The sequence below is a fragment of the Aspergillus costaricaensis genome, assembly GCF_003184835.1.
Source record: "Aspergillus costaricaensis CBS 115574 unplaced genomic scaffold BO79scaffold_5, whole genome shotgun sequence".
NCBI classification, from domain to species: domain Eukaryota; kingdom Fungi; phylum Ascomycota; class Eurotiomycetes; order Eurotiales; family Aspergillaceae; genus Aspergillus; species Aspergillus costaricensis.
In genome coordinates, this window is record NW_020291805.1 from 933,325 (window position 1) to 955,487 (window position 22,163).

General features: G+C 52.5%; 7 protein-coding genes across 7 annotated transcripts; 4 read left to right on the forward strand and 3 right to left on the reverse strand.

Moving 5' to 3' along the window:
• Positions 1–127: 127 nt before the first annotated feature.
• On the forward strand, positions 128–8,514 carry BO79DRAFT_243360 (polyketide synthase; the record flags this gene model as incomplete). Its single annotated transcript, XM_025685275.1, has 5 exons — positions 128–2,018; positions 2,094–2,253; positions 2,329–6,985; positions 7,055–8,374; positions 8,469–8,514. The coding sequence occupies 4 exons, from the start codon at positions 128–130 to the stop codon at positions 8,282–8,284; spliced, it is 7,938 nt and encodes a 2,645-aa protein (XP_025543240.1). The 3' UTR covers positions 8,285–8,374; positions 8,469–8,514.
• A 4-nt stretch (positions 8,515–8,518) lies between these two features.
• BO79DRAFT_243361 (carboxymuconolactone decarboxylase family protein) lies at positions 8,519–9,261 on the reverse strand (the record flags this gene model as incomplete). The annotated part of the gene is made up of 2 exons (XM_025685276.1): positions 9,056–9,261; positions 8,519–8,981 (listed from the first exon to the last, which is right to left on the reverse strand). The coding sequence occupies exons 1-2, from the start codon at positions 9,205–9,207 to the stop codon at positions 8,519–8,521; spliced, it is 615 nt and encodes a 204-aa protein (XP_025543241.1). The 5' UTR covers positions 9,208–9,261.
• Positions 9,262–9,582: 321 nt separating this feature from the next.
• On the forward strand, positions 9,583–10,846 carry BO79DRAFT_189273 (monooxygenase; the record flags this gene model as incomplete). The annotated part of the gene is made up of 3 exons (XM_025680646.1): positions 9,583–9,658; positions 9,712–10,756; positions 10,815–10,846. Exons 1-3 carry the CDS (start codon positions 9,626–9,628, stop codon positions 10,844–10,846), a joined length of 1,110 nt encoding a protein of 369 aa, XP_025543242.1. The 5' UTR covers positions 9,583–9,625.
• Positions 10,847–11,265: 419 nt separating this feature from the next.
• Positions 11,266–14,224, reverse strand: BO79DRAFT_285342 (phosphoribomutase PRM15). Its single transcript, XM_025688344.1, has 10 exons — positions 13,920–14,224; positions 13,765–13,809; positions 13,516–13,594; positions 13,096–13,415; positions 13,024–13,042; positions 12,952–12,961; positions 12,721–12,901; positions 12,381–12,670; positions 11,656–12,332; positions 11,266–11,604 (listed from the first exon to the last, which is right to left on the reverse strand). The coding sequence occupies exons 1-10, from the start codon at positions 13,938–13,940 to the stop codon at positions 11,444–11,446; spliced, it is 1,803 nt and encodes a 600-aa protein (XP_025543243.1). The 5' UTR covers positions 13,941–14,224; the 3' UTR covers positions 11,266–11,443.
• Positions 14,225–14,394: 170 nt separating this feature from the next.
• BO79DRAFT_207495 (fatty acid desaturase) lies at positions 14,395–16,577 on the forward strand. Its single transcript, XM_025682180.1, has 2 exons — positions 14,395–14,781; positions 14,855–16,577. Exons 1-2 carry the CDS (start codon positions 14,576–14,578, stop codon positions 16,320–16,322), a joined length of 1,674 nt encoding a protein of 557 aa, XP_025543244.1. The 5' UTR covers positions 14,395–14,575; the 3' UTR covers positions 16,323–16,577.
• A 646-nt stretch (positions 16,578–17,223) lies between these two features.
• On the forward strand, positions 17,224–18,138 carry S10a (40S ribosomal protein uS10). The gene is made up of 4 exons (XM_025685277.1): positions 17,224–17,303; positions 17,378–17,468; positions 17,595–17,818; positions 17,896–18,138. Exons 2-4 carry the CDS (start codon positions 17,427–17,429, stop codon positions 17,978–17,980), a joined length of 351 nt encoding a protein of 116 aa, XP_025543245.1. The 5' UTR covers positions 17,224–17,303; positions 17,378–17,426; the 3' UTR covers positions 17,981–18,138.
• Positions 17,888–22,021, reverse strand: BO79DRAFT_277203 (uncharacterized protein; the record flags this gene model as incomplete). The annotated part of the gene is made up of 3 exons (XM_025687801.1): positions 17,888–19,875; positions 20,963–21,514; positions 21,868–22,021. 3 exons carry the CDS (start codon positions 22,019–22,021, stop codon positions 18,347–18,349), a joined length of 2,235 nt encoding a protein of 744 aa, XP_025543246.1. The 3' UTR covers positions 17,888–18,346.
• Positions 22,022–22,163: the final 142 nt, after the last annotated feature.

A 22,163-nucleotide genomic window follows, 5' to 3' on the forward strand; every position in this document is an offset into this window, starting at 1 on the left:
GCTCAGACTGCCTAGGAAGGCTGAGGTATAAAGGCAGCTCACTCTCTTGTCCTCCTTCCGGAATTGTTCAAGCCCATCTCAATGACTGAGATGCTTTCTCTATCTCTTAGTATTGCACGTTGTACCAATGTTCTTCGAAAGACACCCAACGCCAAGTACGTCCAGCGAGGGCGCTTACCATCTCGATGAGGATCGTGAGTTTGCGGAGCCCATTGCCGTATGTGGTATTGGGCTCAAGCTTCCTCAGGACGCCGTTTCGGAGGATGGCTTCTGGAAGATGCTCATGGAACGCCGCAGTGCACGCACTGAGTTCCCCAAGGATCGAATGAATATCAACGCCTTCTACCATCCTACGCGACGTAATGAGCTCGGCACGCGTGGCGCACATTTCCTGCAAGAAGACCTGAGCCGCTTCGATGCTGACTTCTTTTCAATTACCCCATCTGAGGCAGCGGCCATGGATCCCATGCAGCGATTGCTCCTTGAGACCACAGTGGAGGCTCTAGACACGGCTGGGATTCGGATAGAAGACCTGCATGGATCTCGGACATCAGTCCATACCGGCTGCTTCTCCAATGACTATCTCCATCAATTGCTCAAAGACCCTCAACGACTACCGCCCTACGCAGCTGTCGGCGCCTCTCCGTCAATGCTGGCCAACCGAATCAGTTGGTTCTTCAATCTGCGTGGACCGTCCTTTAATATAGATTCGGCTTGCTCCAGTAGTGCTCTGGCTATTGACTGTGCTTGCCGCCTCCTTCTCAGTGGCCAAACTGATATGGGTCTTGCCGCCGGGTGCAACCTGCTCCTCGACCCGGACTACAGCATCATTCTCAGCAATAACCACATGCTGTCGCCCGATGGCCGCTCCTACACCTTCGACTCTCGTGCCAACGGCTACTCACGTGGTGAAGGCGTTGCTGTTATTGTGCTCAAACGCCTCTCTGATGCCCTTCGCGACAATGATACCATTCGCGCTGTCATCCGTGCCACGGCCAGCAATCAAGACGGCCGCACTCCCGGCATCACACAGCCTGCAAGTGAGGCCCAATCTCAGCTCATTCGAGAGACCTATGCCCAAGCGGGACTTTCTCTACATCATACTCGGTTTTTCGAGGCCCATGGCACCGGCACGCCGATTGGCGATCCAGCCGAGGTATCCGCTATTGCTAACTGCTTTCGCAACCACCGCACGGCAAATAGTCCGCTATACCTGGGTGCTGTTAAGACCAATATCGGACACCTGGAAGGTGCAAGCGGGATAGCCGGTGTTATGAAGGCTATTATGGCCGTGGAGCGCGGCATCATCCCGCCCAACACGAACTTCGAGCGACTGGATCCACAATTGGAACCCTATGATTCTTGTTTGGCTGTACCCCCGGCGCAGGGCATCATATGGCCTCCAGCTGAGATCCGTCGCGCCTCAATAAACTCCTTTGGTTTTGGAGGCAGTAATTGCCACATTGTCATCGATGATGCAGCAAGCTATCTCCGACGACATCAGCTACGGGGGAATCATCGAACTGTGCCGGACGATGATCGTAGCCTCGAGCAGTTCATGTGTCATCCGCAACACAGGCGATGTAATGAGGAGTTGTTACCGCAACAAGAAGGCTTGACTAAGATCCCACGATTACTTGTTTGGTCTGCGGCAAGTGAGAAATCTCTTAAGTCGCTTGTGAGCCGCTGGGCGGAAACTGTCTCTGGCGGAGAGTATCAACACGCGCCGTCTTGGACAGCACATGCCGCCTACACGCTTGACTCACGCCGTAGCGTCTTCCCCTGGAAAACTTATGCAGTGGCATCCTCTTCCACCGACTGGGAGCAGCTGAACAAGAGTGCCTCGGCGCCGAAGCTCACCAGCCCAACGCCCCCTCGGTTGGCGTTTATCTTCACCGGCCAGGGAGCACAATGGTATGCAATGGGCCGGGAATTGCTGCACTACCCTGCGTTTTCCCGTGTCCTTATGGAGGCCGATACTCTTTTTCGCCAACTAGGTTGTCCTTGGTCCGCAAGAGGTGAGTCGGAGGCAGACCTACTAAGTGTACAACGCTCGTTGCATGCTCATAGCTGACTCTTGCACTTCACTTCAGAGGAGTTCTTGAAAAGCGAATTCACATCTCAAATTAACGAGCCTCATATCTCCCAAGCCCTGACGGCTACGTTGCAGATAGCTTTAGTGGATCTTCTGGATTCCTTTCAGGTGCGGCCTTTGGCCGTCGTGGGCCATTCGATGGGTGAAATTGCTGCGGCGTAGGAAAAACCCTCTGCTTCGTTCTTCAGGTTGCTAATATTCCTCAGATACTGTGCGGGTTTTATATCACGTAGCTCAGCTTTGCGTATCGCATACTACCGTGGGTACTTCGTGGCCTCTATGATCGAGCAAGACCGCAACAAAGGCGCCATGTTGGCAGTTGGACTGTCTGCGACGCAAGCCCAGTCCTATATAGCTCAGCTACCCGAGCCTGAGAAAGTGGTCGTCGCGTGCATCAACAGTCCTTCAAACACGACCATCTCCGGCGAGGAAGGCCAGATCAAGTATCTGGACCAGATGCTGAGAGATGCAGGCATCTTTTCGCGTCGCCTCAAAGTTGCTGCAGCATATCATTCCCCTCAAATACAACAGATCGCCGATGACTGCCGGCGTCACTTCGGGAACCTTGAAGCGGGTCATCACTCTCATACTTCACACTCAACGATTCCCATGATATCTACCGTGACTGGAGAGCCCCTAGACGGTGAGCGCGCTCGCCATGCCAGCTACTGGGTGGACAATTTGATATCGCCTGTGTTGTTTGCTCCGGCCATTCAACGTCTGTGTCGTGATTCTCCACGTTGCCTCCGGAAGAAGATCGACGGAAGCCATCGGAAAGCCATAGTGGTCGATCATCTGATCGAAGTTGGCCCTCACTCCGCGTTGCGATTGCCCATCTTCGAAACCCTGGCCGCGCTAAATGACAGTCAAAAAGACCGTTGCACCTACCTATCGACGCTCGTGCGGGGCCAGCCAGCATCCACCACCCTGCTGTCTGTTCTCGGTCAGCTCTACTGTGCGGGGACTTCGCTGGATTTGCGCGCAGTTAACGACCCAGATCGCTGCCATGAAGTTCTCATAGACGCACCTACTTACCCCTTCGATCATTCCGAGTCCTACTGGGCAGAGAGCCCACTCAGTCAGAACTACCGGCTGCGGCCGCATGGCCGCTTGGCGTTGTTGGGAAGCCCAATCCTGACATGGAACCCCCTGGCACCCGAATGGCGGAACTGTGTGCAAGCTGCAGACATGCCATGGATCCGGGACCATCGGATCAATCGTCGCGTCATCTATCCAGCCGCGGCCATGATGGTCATGGCCTTGCAAGCCACCCGTCAAATGGTAGAAACCTCAGGTCGTGCCATTGAAGCCTATGTCCTGCGCTCTGTGCGCTTTCATCGGCCCATTGCGCTAGAAGGAGGATCTGAACAGACGGGCAGCAGTGGCTCGGATGTGCTCGAGACTCGACTCTGCTTGAACAATGCCTCACTGCCTCCTGAAGCGGATGGTGTATCACGGTGGAACTTTGTCGTGTACTCGATGACTAAAGAAAATTCCTGGCAGACGAACTGCCAAGGGGTAGTCGAGGTACATCTAAGTCAGCAGACAGACCAGAAAGGAGAGGAAGGAGAGAAGGCAGAGATGAAGCACTATCAATCCCAATGGGGCAAGCGAGTCACGGAGTGTACCATCCAAGTCCCAGCCTCAAAGTTCTACGACCACCTTAAAAAGCATGGCTTCCACTATGGCCCCTCAACGCAAGGCATGAAGACCATCCAGACTGATGGAGTTGGCACCGCTTTGGCGACACTCAATCTAGCGCAGCCATCTCCATCATCCCCGGAGATGGACGAGTACCCCATCCACCCGGCATCGCTCGATGCATTCCTGCAACTTAGTTTGGTGGCTCAGAATCGAGGAACTATGAAGGGCATGCCAACGCAGGTGATCTCGGCTATTGATCGGTTATGGATCACTGGGAAGGGATGGGCTGATATGGCTGCCAGAGGCCAGGACTGCGTCTCGGCGGCCATGCAGATCGAGGATGATGGTCCACGAAACAAGTCCTATAGTGGATACGTCCTGTCTCAAAATTCGGACGGACAAAGCCCGCAACTAATCCTAGATCGACTCGAGACGACGGCAGTGTCTTCCATAGACAGCGAAGTCATTGACCATTCCCAAACTGCAGTTTCTCCGTCTAACGACCAAAGGGATGATGGCAAGTCATGGTACACAGTGAAGACGGACCTGGCGATATCAGCTAGCACACCAGGAAACATACTACAGTACCTGGAAGACCAATGCGGCGTTGACCCCCCTGGTCCGAGAGAGTTCTTCCGCAATGTGCGCCAATACCTTACTCTTCAGATGCAAAAGATTTACGACGCTCTAAATCCATCCAAAATACCTGCCAAACCGCATCTACAGCGATACGTCGCCTGGATGCAATGGCAGTTAGCCCAAAAGGATCAGTTGACGGCACCGGGTATCATGAACGCAGAGGAAGAGGCAAATTTGCACTACCAGATTGCGGCACAAGGCCGTCTGGGAAACTTCTACCTGACTGTGGCAGACCACGCCCTTGGGGTCCTTCATGGAGAGGTTGATATTGTGCAGCTGCTTTTCGAGAGCAACCTAGTCAATGACTTCTATCAGGCCTACGAGTCCTCTGTCTCGATCTATTTGAAAAAGGTCGAACGCTATGTCGCCACAATGGCTTTCAATCGCCCTGACATGGATATCCTGGAGGTTGGCGCCGGTACGGGCTCCTTCACTGACCATGTACTGAATGGAATTTGCTTGTCGGGGACAAGCTTGGGATCTTACCAATATACCGATATTTCCCCGGCCTTTTTTGACAGAGCCCAGCAGCGACTTGCATCCCATCCTCATGGCCGCCGCATTGCGTTCCAGATTCTAGATGCGGAACAGGATCCCCTTGAGCAGGGTTTCACTGAGAACACGTACGATCTTATCGTGGCCTCTAATGCACTACATGTTACCAGAAACCTGGAGAAAACATTGAAAGCCCTCCGCCGTCTGCTTCGACCGGGTGGCCAGCTCATACTGCACGAGGTGACCCGTCCAGATAACATTGAAGTAGGATTCTCTTTTGGCTTGCTGCCGGGCTGGTGGCCGGATGCGACAGATGATCGTCCGATGAGCCCAGTCGTCAGCGAAGCTAGATGGGACCAGATCATGCGGGTTAGTGGATTTGTCGGCGCGGAAATAGTCCTACGTGACTATGCAGACGAAGAAAGCCAATTGATGAGCGTGATAGTTGCCACTGCTGGAGTGACCCAGGAGCAGACTGCAACTGTGTCTTCGTCTCCCTCTTCTTCATCCCACGTTGACATTGTATTGGTCGTTGAGCCTTCATCCCCGCTGCAGATCAACTTGGCCAACCGCTTGATGGACGTTCTCGTTGCAGAGGAATCGGCGTACCGACCCCGTGTCGTGATGTACCCGCAGACAAATCCCCCAGGATCGGTGATTGTTAGTCTCCTTGATCTAGACAACGTAACGTCGATCCTGGGACGACTTCACGGCGAAGAAAGCTTTGAGCGTCTGAAGGCCCTACTCCTCGGGGCACGAAAGGTACTTTGGTTGACCGGTGATAATGAGCGCCATCCGAGTTTCGGCATGATAGATGGCTTTGCTCAGGTGTTTCGCATTGAGAATCCACAGATCCCCTTGCAGATATTGCACATGGATGCAGCCTCAATGGCGTCGTCTGAAGGTCTCAAGTCTTTAGAGGCGACGCTGAAAGTCGCCCTGAATCAGCTGATGATGACGAGGTCATCCTCCAATTGTCGGGATGACTACAGTATCAAAGACAACCAGGTATATGTTCGTCGGATTCAGGAAGACCTTCCCTTGAAGAGTGATATCAAAGAGATTTTGAACGGCTCCCAGACCACATCTGAGCGCCTTGGGGATATTCGGCCGTTTGCGGTACGTTGGCTACAAGATCTTGCTTCTGGTGGCAATGCTGAAATTGTATATCCCCTTCAAACTGATGCGGAGCATACAAAACCATCTCAGGCTCTTGGGCCGGACGAGGTGGAAATCGCAGTTCATGCTGTGCGACTTGATGATCAGCTTGGCCGAATCCGACAATGCGCGGGACGCATTGTCCAGGTTGGTCGCAATAGTCCATTCTTGGCCGGTGACAGGGTCTGCGGTGTCTACTATAGCAGCAGCACCAGCAATGCCGATGACGACGACAACACTCTGACCTCCACTGTTCGCACGCACAAATCTCTGGTGGCTCGTATTGACAGCTCTTTGAGCTTCAATGAGGCAGCTGTTCTACCTCAAAGATATCTCGTCGCAGAGTACATTGTCGGCCTGATGTCGTCGTTTGCCAAGAGTTCTCCAGCAATTGTTATTCATGGAGCCCACACGGGCATTGCCAGAGTGGTGGTAGATCTGATGGCGGGTCGATTCTCTAGGCTTTTCCTTACGATTCCATCTGACTCAAACTGTGAGACAGAGGGAATTTGGGAACAGGCAAAGAAGGACGAATCCGTGTCTGTGTTCACGTATGCCTCGTTTCTACGGAAACCCCGGTTTTCTGGCCCTGAAGATGGTGCAGATCTTGTGCTGGACTTTGTCGACTCGGATCTCTTAGATCTAGCCGACCAGGTAGCACCCTTTGGAGCAGTCATTCGTGTTATCGACGGCGATTCTCGCTTTGGATTATCTAATCCTCAGAAGCTGTGCATACCAGCCAACATGTCCTTGCATACTGTCGACGTGGCCCAGCTCTTGCATCGTCAACGTCCGCGGCTGCGGATGCCATCAGCCGTGGTGGCGCCGACAGCAATCCTAACGGCAAAGACTACTTCTGAGTCTGTCAAGCTCTCCACCTTGCTGAACCAGTCTTCGAGAAATACGAGAAGAAAACAAATTACGATTGAATTCAATGATGACGATGTTGTTTCGGTAAGTATTGCCCCTATAATGCTTCATTCACTTGCTGTCAAGTGCGGAGACTAATTCGTGTTATCCTAGATCCGCAAACCTCGCCAGCCTGCTTATTCATTCGATCCAAATGCAACATACCTCCTTGCTGGGGGTTTGGGAGACCTAGGCAGATGCGTAGCCCAATGGATGGTGCAACGCGGTGCGCGATATTTGATTCTTCTATCACGCTCCGGGCCGCGAAATGAAGCAGCCCGAAGGATGATTGAAGAACTAGAAGCCAGAGGTACCACAGTCTGTGCACCAGCCTGCGACATCATAGATATGACAGTGCTACAGCGAGTACTGGATGAGTGCAGACAGATGATGCCCCCAATCAAGGGATGCATCCAGATGACAGGAGTGTTGCGAGATGTGATGTACGACCGCATGACCTTCACGGACTGGCAATCTTCCGTCCAACCCAAAGCTTCCGGTTCCTGGAACTTGCACACCCTATTGCCTCACGGCCTTGACTTCTTCATTCTCGCTGCGTCTCTGACTGGACTGATGGGCCAGGCTACCCAGATCAACTACGCAGCCGGTAACTCCTACCAGGACGCGCTGGCACGTTACCGTCTCTCGCAGGGCGAGCGAGCAGTATCTCTAGACCTAGGCGTATTGGAGACTAAAGGACTCCTCACGGACGCTTCAGGACTCTTCGATCGCTTCCTCTCCACTAATTTCCACTACTTGCTCCGGGAACCCGATATTCTGGCCATGTTCGAGCATTTCTGCAATCCCACTCTTCCCATTGAGGAACTGCCCGCTCAGGTGGCCACGGGGTTCATGCGTCCCTCGCTGCATAAGCAGCTGAACATGCAACTCCCCGTCACATTGGATCAGCCATTCTGGAAACAGATTTTCGTTCCCACAAACGCAGACGATGACATCGACAAGCAACAACCTCGCGATAGCAACAGCACCTCCTCCAGTAACCAACCAGAGAATCACCTCGACTTACACAGCGCGCTATCCGCTATTGCCAACGGGACAAATGACACTGTCAAGTCCACCACAACAGAGGTCCTGACCACCATCGCCACGGAAGCCCTGGCCGAGCGGTTCTGTCAGATGGTCCTGATGCCTCGGGCGAAGTTGAACGTAGAGGAGCCATTTCATCGTGCCGGAGCTGACTCCTTAACGGCGGTAGATTTACGAAACTGGGTTCTGAAAGAGGTAGGGGTCGACTTGCCTGTCTTCGATATCTTGGGAGAGCTACCGGTTTCTGCGTTGGGGAGGATGGTTGCGCGAGAATGGGCAGTGGTTCATATAAAGTGAGAGTTTCATGATGAGGTGGATACATGACTTAAAGAGTGTTCTGTCTTTGGCAACGCCAGTCCGTTTTCTTCTCTACCTACCTCAAACAAGGTAAATCCAAGGTCCTTCTCAAAAATCGCAAGCAGACTCCCCAAAAAAGAAACAGTCCTGCAATTCAAGACAACAACTAACACAGAACAAAAAGCACACAGAAAACCCGGCAACCCCCACTATCAACAACAACAACAAAGGCCTCTACTCATCATCTCTCCCATCTTTTTCACCGACCGCATCCCCGCTTGGAACCTCCTCATTCGCCAAATTCGACAGCAAACAAACATACATATATCCACCTACGACATGAGCCAACTCCGCCACCTTCTCCCTGCCCAGGGCAGCCACTGCTGCGCCGAAATCCTCCGTGGAGATGGGACCCCTCGACCGCGCCATCGCCAAGGCTGCCATATAGACCGCCTGCTCAGCATCCGATAACCCGGCAGGAGGCTGCTGGTGTTGTCCCTGCAGCGCCTGCGCGATCTGCTCCTGGGAGAAACCTGCAGCGCGGGCACTGTGTGAATGGGCGTATTGAACATAGGGCGCCTTGTGTTCAGCTAGGGTAGCGAGGATGGCGATCTCCTTCTCGCGCGCTGTGACGTGGGGTTGGGACCCGATGGAGTAGGCGAAGGAGAACCAGGGTTTGATGATGGAGGGGGTGTAGCTGGTTTTGGGTTGTGGTTAGCTAGTTGGAAGGGTCTTGATTGAGAGAGGTCAAAAGAGGGGATGTGTACGTACTACAGAGGAGAGTAAGGTCCTAGAATGACGCCTGAGGGACCCTGCCATTGTACTTCCGGAGGCAGATGAGAGAAAATGCGGCGAGCACTGGGCTCGACCAGGCTCTGCTCGGCGGTCTGTTGGTTTGGGGGGATGGCAGGGAAGCGAGACATTGTCGTGGGGTCTTAGGGAATTAATATGAAAATCGACGTAGAAGAACTACTAAAGAGAGTTGGGGCAAATAGAGACGATGGAGACCTCGTTCCCAGAAGGCGTCCTGAGTCCTCTTTATATAGCATGGGCGGACCATCAGCCCCCAACTAGGGTTACTGGTAGTAGTACTACATGAATTGGCTGATTGGTTGTAACTCACTGATGCGAGTATGTTAGTGCTGCCATAATATGCAAGTCGACATGAATAGATGGAGGTTGAGGAGGGGGCGAAGCAGTAGTAGTATGATCCCCTCTCCAGTAGTATAAGAACCCTAACCTCCCCCTTCTCACTTTCTCTTCCTCCTCCATCTTCTTCTATTCCCATCTTCCCCTCCCTCCTACCATCAGATATACTTAGCTCTTCCTATCATACCCACCATGGCATCCCCATCTCCTTTGAAGATAGTTATTGTAAACAAGATCCCTTCTCTCTTAACACTTCTACAACTAACCAATTTCTCTAGGTCGGCGGCTCCCTCTCAGCTCTAATGCAAGCCATCACCCTCCACCAACAAGGCCACACCATCCAAATCCTCGAACAAAGTCCCACTCCCACCCCACCATCCCACATGGCCGGCGTAAGCATAGGTCCCGACGTCCTAGCTTTCCTCTCGCGCTACGACCGCGTCTCCCACATTCCGCTAGGAATCCCAGCTACTCAGCTCCAAACCGTAGACCACGCAGGCCAACCGCAGCCCTTCCTTCGCATCCAGCGCACCATGACCTCCTGGGATGCATTGTATTTCCGTCTTCGTGCCAATTACGATGGTCTAGCCAGCGACTACATCCCTAACCCTCCAGACGCCCTCCCTACCTTCCCAGATGAATCCCCAAGTGAGGCACGAGCCCGCGCACGATACGACTATTGCCAGCGAGTCATCGATATATCCGAGATTCCATCAACAGGGAAGCTAGCCATCGTCACAGAGAGTACCAGCACAAAAACCACAACAACGCACACAGCAGATCTAGTCCTCGGCGCCGACGGCCCCCGCTCCATCGTCCGCCAACTCTTCCTACCCACATCCTCTCAATCTGCCACCATCAACAATGAAAACACCAACCACCGCAAATACGCCGGCTACCTCGCCTGGCGGGGCATCATCCACGAAAGCCAAGTGCCAGCCTCAACCCTCTCCCTCTTCTCATCCAACATGACCTACAACATCCGCAAACACCCCACCCACGGCTCCCACATCATCGTCTACCACATCCCCGGACCCAACGGCTCCATCGCCCCCGGAACCCGCTACCTCAATCTCTGCTGGTACCAGAACGTAGCCGCGGAGGACCTTCCAGCACTCATGACCGACATCCACGGCGTGCGCCATCACACCACCGTGCCACGGGGCCTAGTGCCAGCGCGGATCTGGGACTCGCAACGGGCGCTGGCGAAAAACGTGTTGGATTTCCCAGAGCCGTATATGGAACTTCTGAGGATGATTGACGCGCCGTTTCTGCATCTGATTACGGATTACCCGCCGATGGGGAAGACGTGGTTTTTGGATGGTAGGGTGAGGTTGGTGGGTGATGCGGCGGTGTTTTTGAGACCGCATATTGCGTTTAGTACGAATCAGGCGGCGATGCATGCGCGGTTGATGGGGGAGTTGGTGGGGAGGGACGGGGTGGGTGGTGGTGGTGCTGGTGCTGCGGAGGAAGAGTGGGAGTATAGGGTTGCTAGGGCGGGAGAGTTGCATTGGGCGAGGAGTGTTTGGTTTGGTGAGTATTTTCAGAATCCGTCGCTGTTGGGTGCGATTTGGCATGATGCGGTTAGGTATTGGTTGCTGGCGGCGAAGTACTGGGTTAGGTATTGGTGTGGGTGGGTGGATCGGCCGGTTGTTTGAAGTTATATACCATCTAGTTGTAGGGATTTAGATTAGAGGGAGAGGGTGCTTTGGTTTTGTCGTTGGATAACTGCAGCAGGTGGAATTAGTCTAGTATACGGAGTATAACAGGTATAACAGTTAGCAGCCTACATCTCGTGCCAATACGTACTTCGTAACACCACTGCTACAGCCCTACTTCAAATCACTATCCGAGATTATCACGGTAGAGATTCATTGCGTCGTATTCATGCTAGTCTTGCTGAAATGGCAACACAGGGCCGGGGTTAACCTCCCCCAGCTGTGTTCTATAGTCATTCATGGAACGTAATAAAAGATTTCGCCCAAGCACCTCTTCACTCTTACTCGCTGCTTATTTCACCGGGAACTTAATGCCCGAAGATGTAACCTGTTGCTCGCTGTACGTCATGGCTGGAGCAAAAGGCTGGACCCATTCTTTGATAACGGTCAGGAATGTGTCACGGACAGCCTCGACGGCTTGGTCTTGCGATGCTCCGCTGCTTTCAATATAGACTAGAATCAAGATTAGCATTGCGCAATGGCTCCGTATGATTTTCGACGTACTTTTGACTTTGGGTTCTGTGCCCGATGCACGAATGGTGAATCTGACTTCCCGATCCAGCCATAGTGTCAGCATCTGGGTGTTCTTATCAACCGGAAGTGTGGGCGTGTGGTCCTCGGTTCCCGAGTCGTAACCCTCCGTCAGGTCTCGCCATCGCTGGATGTTGAAGGAGCCAAAGGACTTTCCGGCGCCGAACTGTCCAGATCTGATCTTTCGGAATAGGTCCATGGTGAGCTCTGGGTCCGTCGATCGGACGTAGGTGTTGAGAGTCTCGTGGTGCCCGTGTTCCTTGAAGAGTTGCTGAAGCTTCGTATATGGGGTGAGTCCTTGAGCATTCCATTTGGCTTGGGCTAGCAAGAACACCATGGCGGCGGAAATACCGTCCTTGTCGTAGCACACTTCCGGAAACATGTATCCAAGCGCTTCTTCAAAGGCGAATGGAACATAGTAGCCGAGTTCTTCGAGTCTTCGCGCGATGTTGCCCATCCACTTGAAACCGGTCAATGCTTCCTCATAATGCATCCCCTTTGCCTTTGCCATTTTCTCCAACATGCACGTCGAGACGGTCGAGTTCAGCACGGCAATTCGTGTGTCGCTGTCGATAGTCTCCAAGGAGTCAAACAAGTGCGATGCAAGCAGTACTCCCAAATGGTTTCCGGTGAAAGTGAACCACGATCCACTGCAGTTGGTTAGTGGGGTCCTTTGTTTAAAGGCAGCGGATACATACTTGACCTTCTCAGCAGCCGCAAAGCGGTCTGCATCCGGATCATGTGCGATAATCAGTTCTCTGCCCTCCCGGTCCGCGGTGCGCATTGCGAGATCCAAAGCTCCAACCTCTTCGGGATTGGGAAAAGCTACCGTGGGAAAGTCGGGGTTCGGTTCTTCTTGTTCTGGGACGACAGTGAAATCTTTGATACCAACGGAACGGCACAAGCTGGGGAATACCAGGCCTCCTACACCATGCAGAGGAGTGTACACAAATGGCTGTGGCTGCTTCCATTCCCGCACTGTGTATGTCTGCAAAACGGTGAGCCCGTGTTACCAAAGCACAATGCATCTAGACTCACAGCGTATTGCCATACTGCTGTGTTGTAGTGTGGCAGGAGATTGTCGTAGGCCTTGGGGCGCAAATATTCACCGGGCTGCAAGTCTTTCCAAGCGTTGGGCCAGGGTGTCAGATTCTCCTCGATAGATCGAGCTATCTCCACATCCATGGGGGTATTGATCTGGGCGCCATTTTTGAAATAGCTGGAGCATGTTAGTGATAATCAAAACAGGCTGGATGAGCGCAACCAGACACTTTGTAACCTGTTCGCCACGTCCGTCAGTGATACGGTCCGGCTGTCGAGGAGCAAGCCATGGCAACCTACCATTATCTTGTGCTGGATTCTAGGGCAGGATTAGCCACATGATCTTTAAATTGACAGACAGGGGTGCCTTACATGGCTTGCCGTAACCATGATACCTGCAGCAGCATGCAGTTGGGTTACACCGAAAGGCACCGTCGGCGTAACAGAAGGCTCGGAGTAGAACCAGACCGGGATCCTCTGTGCGATGAAAGCATTTGCGGCTAGAGCGGCGAACTTGGCGGAATTGTAGCGAGCATCATGGCCAATGACGACGCCATAGGAGGCAATATCACCATGGTGTTTCTTCAAGTACATCGCCAGACCCTGCGATGCCTGAATAACAGTCAAAGAGTTCATGCAAGAGAAGCCCGCTGCCATGCGACCCCGGAGACCAGCGGTGCCAAATTGGATTCCTGCAGTTTATGCGGATTAGACATGACAGGCAGGGGAGCGTAAAGAGCCTAAATTCGGTACGAGAAGATCAGATGAAGCATGTCTCGAGCCCACACGTACTCTTTTGCAGGCGCTGCTGCAACTCCGCCAGCTCTCCTGCATCGCGCAACCGCTCAATTTCCCCGCGAGTAGAGGCATCCTAATAGGGTTGGGCATTAGCAGTGAGACTTCGGAAGGTGGAAGGTTGATGAGGAAAGCGCATGAGTAAGAGCATTGAGCAACAGCAATACCTTCACTACCACCAGTACTATGGGGGGGAGTGAAAGCCGAGCTGGGCGGATCGGAATCTGACAAATGTAGGGGACTTACTTGGTCCCACTCAAGCCATTTTTGGATCAGCGGAGAGAGGGAATCCTGTCAGAAAGGACCAGGCGGACCGAGTCAGAACATCCACACTACTTTTCTGCCCCTATCGATTTAGATAGAGGCGTGGTGTAGCCGCGCACACCGGGAGTTGACTATACCTCTCCTGGGTTGGCGGCCATGTTGGATCATACGACGCTGACAACCGAACTGGGGGGGAAGAAGACGGACGGTGGAGGGGGGCGGAGGGACTCGCGGATCAGAGCTTGGGTTTTGGGGGGGGGTAAAGGAGGAGAAGGGAAGGAGAGGAGGAGTCTGGGGAAGAGAAGTGCAGAAGAGGCGGTGGGAAGGGAATTAAAGGAGGGGAAGAAATAAACTAAGAACAAAATAAGGGGAAGAAAGCAAGCTGGAGATTGAAGCTAAGAAGTAATAATAGTAAGTCAGTGATGATGATGGTGGTGGTGATGATGATGATGATGATGGAACGGGGAATGAATGGGCGAGACGGAGACAGAAATGTGGGTGGAATGACACTCGCTGGATCGGGTGACGATCGCCGGCACGTTTCACCTTCGCGTCCCCGCTTTTTCTATTAGTAGTAGTTCCATCTTCATCCTGTCCTTCTACCTCCATCTGGTCTCTTTCTCTCGGTCTTTGGATTGTATCTTCTCATTCCACTACCCCCTCTAATCTTCCCCCCTACTAGGTCTTTGCACTATACGATGCCCCCTTGGGCTGATCATTCACCCTCTTTGTAACCATCCCCTGTCCCCGATCCCTTGGTTGGAATTACACAGGTACCTGTTGCAACTGTACCATGGTCACCGCTCCTTCTACCTCCGCGGCCCGGAAGGACACCATTCTGTCCCGAAGGTATATCGAGGGCCTGATTTCTGAAGGCAAGCATGTCATCATCTTCGACGGTCGCGTACTCAGGGTCGATGCGTGGATTCCCTACCATCCTGGAGGAGACAAGTCCATTAGGCACATGGTTGGGAAAGATGCCACCGATGAGATTAATGCGTGTGTAGCCCCCATGAACCCCGGGAGGCCCGGATGCGAACAGACCGTTGACTCCGACTTTTCTCTTCTATAGGTTACACTCCAAGGAAGCGCACCAACGAATGTTGTCCTTTCAGATCGGTCACATCGAGGGCCCATGGGTGAACTTCCTGCCACCCATCCAGGGCGGAAAGTTTCGTCCGTATACCGAGGATTGTTTGTCCGATGAGGAGAGCTCTGGTCAGGAGAGTTCCGGTCAAGAAACGTCACAGCCGCCATCTCCGATCTTTGATGCCGTCGATAGCACGTCAGGTGTTCGCCAGCGGAAGCCTGCGCCCGCAACCCCAGCCTCGGCCGCCCAAAGCGAAGAGTTCCAACCGAAACCCTTCTTTCTCGATGCGCGCACGCAGGAGGAACTCGTCTTCGATACGGCCAAATACCCCTCGCTAGATTTGGACAATCAGGAGAAGATCAAGCAGAGGTATCGTGATCTGGACCGGCAGATCCGTGCGGAGGGGCTCTACGACTGTCGCTACTTCTCGTACTTCATCGAATGCTGCCGATATACGCTCTTCGCTGCCTTGTCCTACTATTTCCTCCAGATTGGATGGTATGCGACTTCAGGTTTCTTCCTTGGATGCTTTTGGCATCAGCTTGTGTTTACTGCCCATGATGCTGGCCATATGGGCATTACGCACAACTTCCACGTCGACACGGTAATTGGTATCATTATCGCCGACTATCTCGGAGGACTCAGCCTGGGGTGGTGGAAACGCAGCCACAATGTCCACCATATCGTGACGAACGCCCCCGAACACGACCCCGATATCGAACACATGCCATTCTTCGCCGTCTCCCATCGCTTCCTTACCAGCCTTCGCAGCACCTACTACGACCGCATCATGGAATTCGATGCTGCTGCAAACTTCCTCTTGCGCTTTCAGAACTACCTTTACTACCCCATCCTCCTGTTTGGACGTTTCAACCTGTATCGTCTGAGCTGGGAATACCTTTTCACGGGCCAAGCCCCGAAGAAAGGTCCCGCCTGGTGGCATCGGTGGTTTGAGATTGGCGGTCAGGTCTTTTTCTGGATCTGGTTTGGCTATGGAGTGATGTACCGCTCGATTCCGGACTGGAGCAGCCGGCTTGCCTTCCTTTTCGTCTCTCACATGGTTACCTCTCCGCTGCACGTGCAGATCACCCTTTCTCACTTCGCCATGTCCACCTCCGACATGGGAGTCAACGAGTCTTTCCCGCAACGAATGCTCCGCACCACCATGGATGTTGACTGCCCGACCTGGCTCGACTTCTTCCACGGGGGTCTTCAATTCCAAGCCATCCATCATCTTTACCCCCGCATTCCGCGGCACAACCTACGTCGGACCCAGCGCCTGGTGCTCGACTTTTGCCGCGACACTGGCATCCCTTATACCATCTTCACCTTCTACGATGGTAACAAAGAGGTAATTGGCAAACTCGGCGACGTCGCAAAGCAGGTCCGCATTCTCGAGGAGTGCAGGAAATCGTGTGCGGAGAATGGTGTGTTCTCGGATCATCATTAAAGCCATTGAAGATTATCTATGCGAGTCAGCGACCACGCTAGATGCATCCCTTCTGTCACTTTATCAAACATGTACTATCCCCCAGATCCCTGTTGTAAATAGTCCCACTCTACGCTACGCTACGCCACCCCACCCCTACCCCACAGCACTATATAGTCTTTCTGGTGATGGTCCGGATATGACTGATGCCTTTTGACTGCCTCGCAGTGCCTAATGAGTTAATGCCCCGGTCTGTGATTTATTGGTCTATAGAATGCATTATATATTACATGAATATCAGAATAAGCTTGTACTTGTGCCTTATATTCCCAGTGTATGTGGGAGTTATACTCGATCATGATTTATCCCATGTATGCAATCACCATCAAGGTAAGCTATCATGCCAACAGAAATAAACACCTACCACACTTGAAACATACTAGACTAAATACACCATCATCATCTTCGTCCTAGTCACCTTTGTTGGGCTGTGAGGACTAGAACCTGACTAGCTATTGTACATTTCCGGCACTCTTCTATCCCACCCTACTAGGTACATCTTAATGATGGATCAGATACGAAAGTTAACGCAAATAAAAGAATGTTATTATTTAGATACTTAATAGCCAAACTAGACATTACGCTAGTTTCCCTCACCACCATATCTCCATCTACGGAGTACAGTACGGACTATCTAGTTCCAACATAGTTAAACCATCCAAACCGAGCCTCCCCAATCCCGCTGACTCACCGCCCTCCCAAACCCAAAATCAACTAACCACAACGAGCCACTAGCTCCCGAACCAGCTACTTAGCCGAGCGCCAAGCCCTCCACCCGCACAAGCAAGAAAGAACGGATGAATAAAAATTGAACAAAAAAAAAGTTGCACGATAATTGTTATTCCGCCCGGCAAACCATCCAGACTCTCTCCTCAACGGCCATCATCACCTTACCGAACCCCGATAGTTCAGGTCTTGATTGGCAGTCCAGCCTCCCTTGCGGTATGCCCTGCCCCTCTCTAACTTCTTTTCTCTCTTGTCTCTCGTCGACGACAACTAACTTCCAGGTCCAACAGCATCTCAAATCCCACCGGTCACCCCACCGTCTCAAAACTACATTTCAAGATGTCTTTCCAGAAGCCTGAGAAGGATTTCGGCGAGGGCCCTGTACGTCTACCACCATACATATATAACATGTCTTTCAATGCCAATGGCATTGGGACATGGGTTATATATGAATCGATCAATGAATGCGACAAATCACTAACAACATCTCTTTTGATGGGAATATAGAAGGTCCACAAGATCCGTATCACCCTCACCTCTCGCAAGGTCGCCTCCCTCGAGAAGGTGTGCTCGGAGCTGATCGACCGTGCTCGCTCCAAGTCCCTCCAGGTCAAGGGTCCCGTCCGTCTTCCCACCAAGACCCTTCACATCTCCACCCGTAAGACCCCCAACGGTGAGGGTTCCAAGACCTGGGACAAGTACGAGATGCGCATCCACAAGCGTCTCATCGAGTGAGTGCCCCCTGTCCCAATATTTCTAGCACATGATGAGTGTCCGAAGGGAATATGGAAAACTAATATATGTGTAGCCTCCTCGCCCCCACCGAGACCGTCAAGCAGATCATCATCAACATCGAGGCTGGTGTTGAGGTTGAGGTCACCATTGCTGCTTAAACAAATCCCTACCTCTTCCTTCACTGGATACGGTTTGGGTTCGTGACAGGGGTGGCGCGGACGATGAGGTTATGTTTTGTGGTGCTGCTGCGGCCGTGCTAGGCATTCGTCGATACCCGCCAGTTCCTGGCTTGAAAATGAAAAAGTTCAAAAAGCAGTAAACTATTTCCCTTATCGGAGTGAATGATTGTATGGATTGTAGTGTAGTGTATTGGTATCAAAACTAGCAGTGACTTAACTGCTTCCGTTGTTCCGTGTCAGAATTTCCAGCCTGGACGCCCATTCCGTCCGTTAATAATGCTAATGATCTATATAATACAATGCCCAAGTAAACCATGTAAAAGAAAGCCCAAGAGCCTGGATTGGCTAAAAGTCGAAGCTCACCCATTCCGTCTTCGGGGGCACGCTCGGAATCACTCCGTCCTTGAAGCATCCGTTTTGCACGAAGAACTCGTACTGCGCAGTGACCTCAGCTGTATACTCCTCGTCTTTGCCATGTGCGTCCCGTAAGCTGGCTGCATCAGGGGGTCCATCTGGAAAGAAGATGCGGACGTAGGTCTGACGATCCTGCGGATGTAAATAGCAGGGTTCGTTGTTGATGTACTTGACGGGTTGCCCCTTCCAGGCTGAGAGCCTCTTGGTCATAGGGTCGCGGATGGTCTGACCTGTCAGCGGTGGGATGGGGTGTAGCTCATTCGGGTTGTCTATCTTGATGATGGCAGGAGGGCCGGTTCCTGCGGTAGCTGTTGGCGTGGATGCAAGAGCGGGAGCAGGCGCTGATTGGCCTAACTGTCCAAATCCGCTAGCGGGCTGTCCAAATCCTGAAGATGCAGCTGGCTGGCTTGGAGCCCCGAAGGGACTCGGAGCTGCGGCCGTGGAGGGTTGTCCAAACGGGTTTGAGGCCGGTTGTTGTTGTTGTGGTTGACCAAAAGGCGAAGCTGTCTGTGACGGTTGGCCGAAACCAGCAGGCTGTGTTGTCGAGGGTTGACCGAAGCCAGAAGACGCGGCGGGGGTTTGACTCCCGACCTGTGCGAACGGTGATGCTTGTCCGGCGGACTGACCAAAGCCGCTTGGTTGCTGGCTAGGAGCTGATATCTGACTAAATGGGGAGGCCGCAGCAGGTGTCCCGAATGCCGATGTTCCGAGTGATGATGGCTGGCCGAACGAAGACTGGCCGGTAGAAGGCTGACCAAAGCTAGGCTGGCCAAAGGCTGGTTTACCGAATGCCGACTGCCCTCCTCCCAAGCCTGAGGGCTGTCCAAATGCAGACCCTTGACCTAAAGCACTAGGTTGTCCGAAGCCAGGTGCTTGCCCCAGGCCAGATGTTTGGCCCAAGGCCGAGGGCTGCCCGAAGGCTGACGGCTGACCGAACGCAGATGGCTTGCCAAAGGGTTGACTGCCTAATCCTGAAGGCTGACCAAAAGCCGGTGCTGAGCTGGGAGCAGCGGGTTGCCCGAATGGTGAAGGTTGGCTAGGTTGCGAGGGCTGACCGAAAGCAGAAGGTGCTGGGGTGGAAGCAGGGCCGGTCTTGCCCTCCACGATATCAATTCTGTTGGGATGTTCATTGATACCGTCGACGACATACTTCACAGCACCGTTTAGATCATTCAGGATGACATCCATCTGCTTCAATGCCTCCCCATACAGAGCTTGAGCTTCTTGGACTGCCTGGTCGGCGTTGCCTGCTGCGGCAGCTTCATAATGGCGCAGTCGCAGTTCTTCAAAACTCCGCTCTCGATTAGCGCCTCCAAATAATTGCCTTGGGGCGTTTCTGCCGGGACCGTAGCAGGAAAAAACCCATTCTGGCCGGCCTTTACCGGCGGTAAGATCGGCCTTGATGTCCGCCGTAGTGATTCCATAGCTGTGGGGTGTCAGAAAGGTCCCATGTAAAATAGCTTGACTGAAGAACAACTTACTCTGCAGATTGCTGAGTCTGGGCGCCACGGCCTATGTTTGAAGTTAGGAAATCTCACAACACATGGTGGAAGCAACAAATCGTGAACCATGTCACACATGCATAATGCGGTGACTGCTCTTGAAGAGAACAAATGACAATGATAATATAGTTCAGAGTAGACCAATAAAGTCGGCACACATAATGGCTTTACAGCCCATTCAACAGACAGAGCATGCTGTGTTGTGTTGTCTCCAACAGCAAACACTAAACGTACCTCCGAAACCTCCCCCAGCAAGTGCCCCGAAACGGTTGCCGGAGCTCAATGTCTGCTGGCTGGGGTGCTCATTCTTACAACGGTCTGGAATGATTGTTAGTCCACTGTCCAGACCGGAACAAGAGCAAAACTCTGATCTTTGGGGCAAGGTATCTTCGTACCTCCAAATCTGCAGCGCCCCTGCTGAAAGTACGTGCAGACAACCATGTCGTATTGGGCCTTTGCGGCGTCGGACAGTACGAGAGGCCCCTGCTGACCGTCTGACGGTGATGATAAGAGCTCAATCGAAAGTCAGAAACCCACGAATTGAAGCTATCTATTTGATCAATTGTTAGAGAAAGATGTGACGAATAAGTAGACTCTTAAGTAATATCAGAAACCGAAGCGCGCGCAGCTGGTCGCGGTGTATAACTAGAGAGAATCTGCGGATGGCCGGTGGTGGTTGGATTGATCCGGTGACAGTACATTTCGCCGCCTCAGGCTGTAGTATTGGCCGGAAATCCATGCATAGTGTATGGACATGGTATTGTAATTTACACATGTTCCTGCCCGCGGAGCTATCAAGAGCCGAGAGACAATTTGTCTGTAACATTCTAATTTATTCATTTACTCTTCTACAGGCTGCAAATAACACCATAAAAGACACTAGGTCGGGGTATACTGGTGGTTATATTTTCGGCCTTGTTAAATCATCAATAGCAACCGTCGCCTGTTCAATGCCAATGCTTCATAAAATTACAATGGATCCGATGTCAACTCCTATTCTCCGAGCCATTTCCCATAATATCAAGTTCGTGTCACGCTTGTCCACCGCTGGAGTGAGAAGTCTGTGTATGTGTGACGCTCTGCCTCAGGACATCCCAGTTCAGTCCGTCAATCTTCTCCCCACCGAGGGACTCAAGCTCCTGGGCCAGTCCACTCAACTTGCCACTTGCAAGGCGGCGCATCATGACTGTGTCCTTGGAGCCATGGAGACCCTTTGCACTACCGTGAAGCAGAGCATCCTCGAACCATTCCTCTTCTTGATCGTCGAATGGAAGGCCGATCAGTTCCAGCGCGCGACTGCTCCGAAGTTGGCCAGCGTCGGTTGTGTGCACGAACTCAATGAGCTGTGTAAGGTAGCTTCGACGTAGAGTGTCGTCGTTCTTGCGGGTGAAGTAGAAGGCCTCCGTAATGCTTGACCGACAGAGCGTCTTGAAGAAGGCTCGCTGGACCTTCTCCGATGCCAAAGGCGGGGAAACAGTAAGGTAGTATGCCATTACGAGGCTGTCATCGTGCTTGGGAAGCCGAGGAAGAGTAAGGACATAGAGGATTTCATCCGGGAAAGTTGGAATGATAGAAGGCTCGGTCAGATATTCTACGGCTCGCTATCGGCGCATTCTGGGTCAGTAACCGTCGCAAACTGCGTCAAGGCAGAGACGCACCTTGAATTCAAGCCTATCAAGGTTCCACAGTCCTTCTATGAACAGCCTGTACTTCTCCGGCAAATGACACCGGCGCGAAAACTGGGAAGCCGCATCGCTGGCGGCACGGCAATCTTTCAGGATATAGTAGATCAACGCTTGCTTGTGCTCTATGTCCATGGGGGAGGAAAGTATATGTCCGACAAGAGTCCGGAGGTCTGCATTGGATCTGGGAGGGTAAAGTTGCGTGACTAGAGGTTGCTCCTAATTAACAACGACCTTCACTTCAGAGCTGGATGAGAGGAGAGAATACCTGCTTTAACTCCGAGCAATCCTAGCAGTCTGTCGGCGAACAGCTGGTTTTCAAGCGCACGGCGGTTGGCGACGATCTGCTCAATGACCTTGCCATCGTAGGTAAAGTTCTTGTTGAAATAGAAGATAGAGTCGAAATCGTCCCAAGGAGCCATTTTGTCAGAGATATGTCCGTAGAACAATTCCGATACAGCGCTGATTATTTACTCGCGGTGAATTGTATGGGCCGCCGTGGCAGGTGGGCGGTGAAGCAGACAGTCCAAAGACGCACATGTTGTGGCAGAAAACAACGCCATT

Bases quoted from the DNA above. Each gene is read 5' to 3' on its own strand.
- BO79DRAFT_285342 (XM_025688344.1), bottom strand. From the start codon at position 13,940: ATGGCCGCCAACCCAGGAGAG. The intron at 13,416-13,515 runs GTACGTGTGGGC...CATAAACTGCAG, and splicing joins GCAGCAGCGCCTGCAAAAGA to GAATCCAATTTGGCACCGCT. The intron at 12,671-12,720 runs GTGAGTCTAGAT...ACCGTTTTGCAG, and splicing joins CAGCAGTATGGCAATACGCT to ACATACACAGTGCGGGAATG.
- BO79DRAFT_207495 (XM_025682180.1), top strand. From the start codon at position 14,576: ATGGTCACCGCTCCTTCTACCTCCGCGGCCCGGAAGGACACCATTCTG. The intron at 14,782-14,854 runs GTGTGTAGCCCC...TCTCTTCTATAG, and splicing joins GCCACCGATGAGATTAATGC to GTTACACTCCAAGGAAGCGC.
- S10a (XM_025685277.1), top strand. From the start codon at position 17,427: ATGTCTTTCCAGAAGCCTGAGAAGGATTTCGGCGAGGGCCCT. The intron at 17,469-17,594 runs GTACGTCTACCA...ATGGGAATATAG, and splicing joins AGGATTTCGGCGAGGGCCCT to AAGGTCCACAAGATCCGTAT. The intron at 17,819-17,895 runs GTGAGTGCCCCC...ATATATGTGTAG, and splicing joins ATCCACAAGCGTCTCATCGA to CCTCCTCGCCCCCACCGAGA.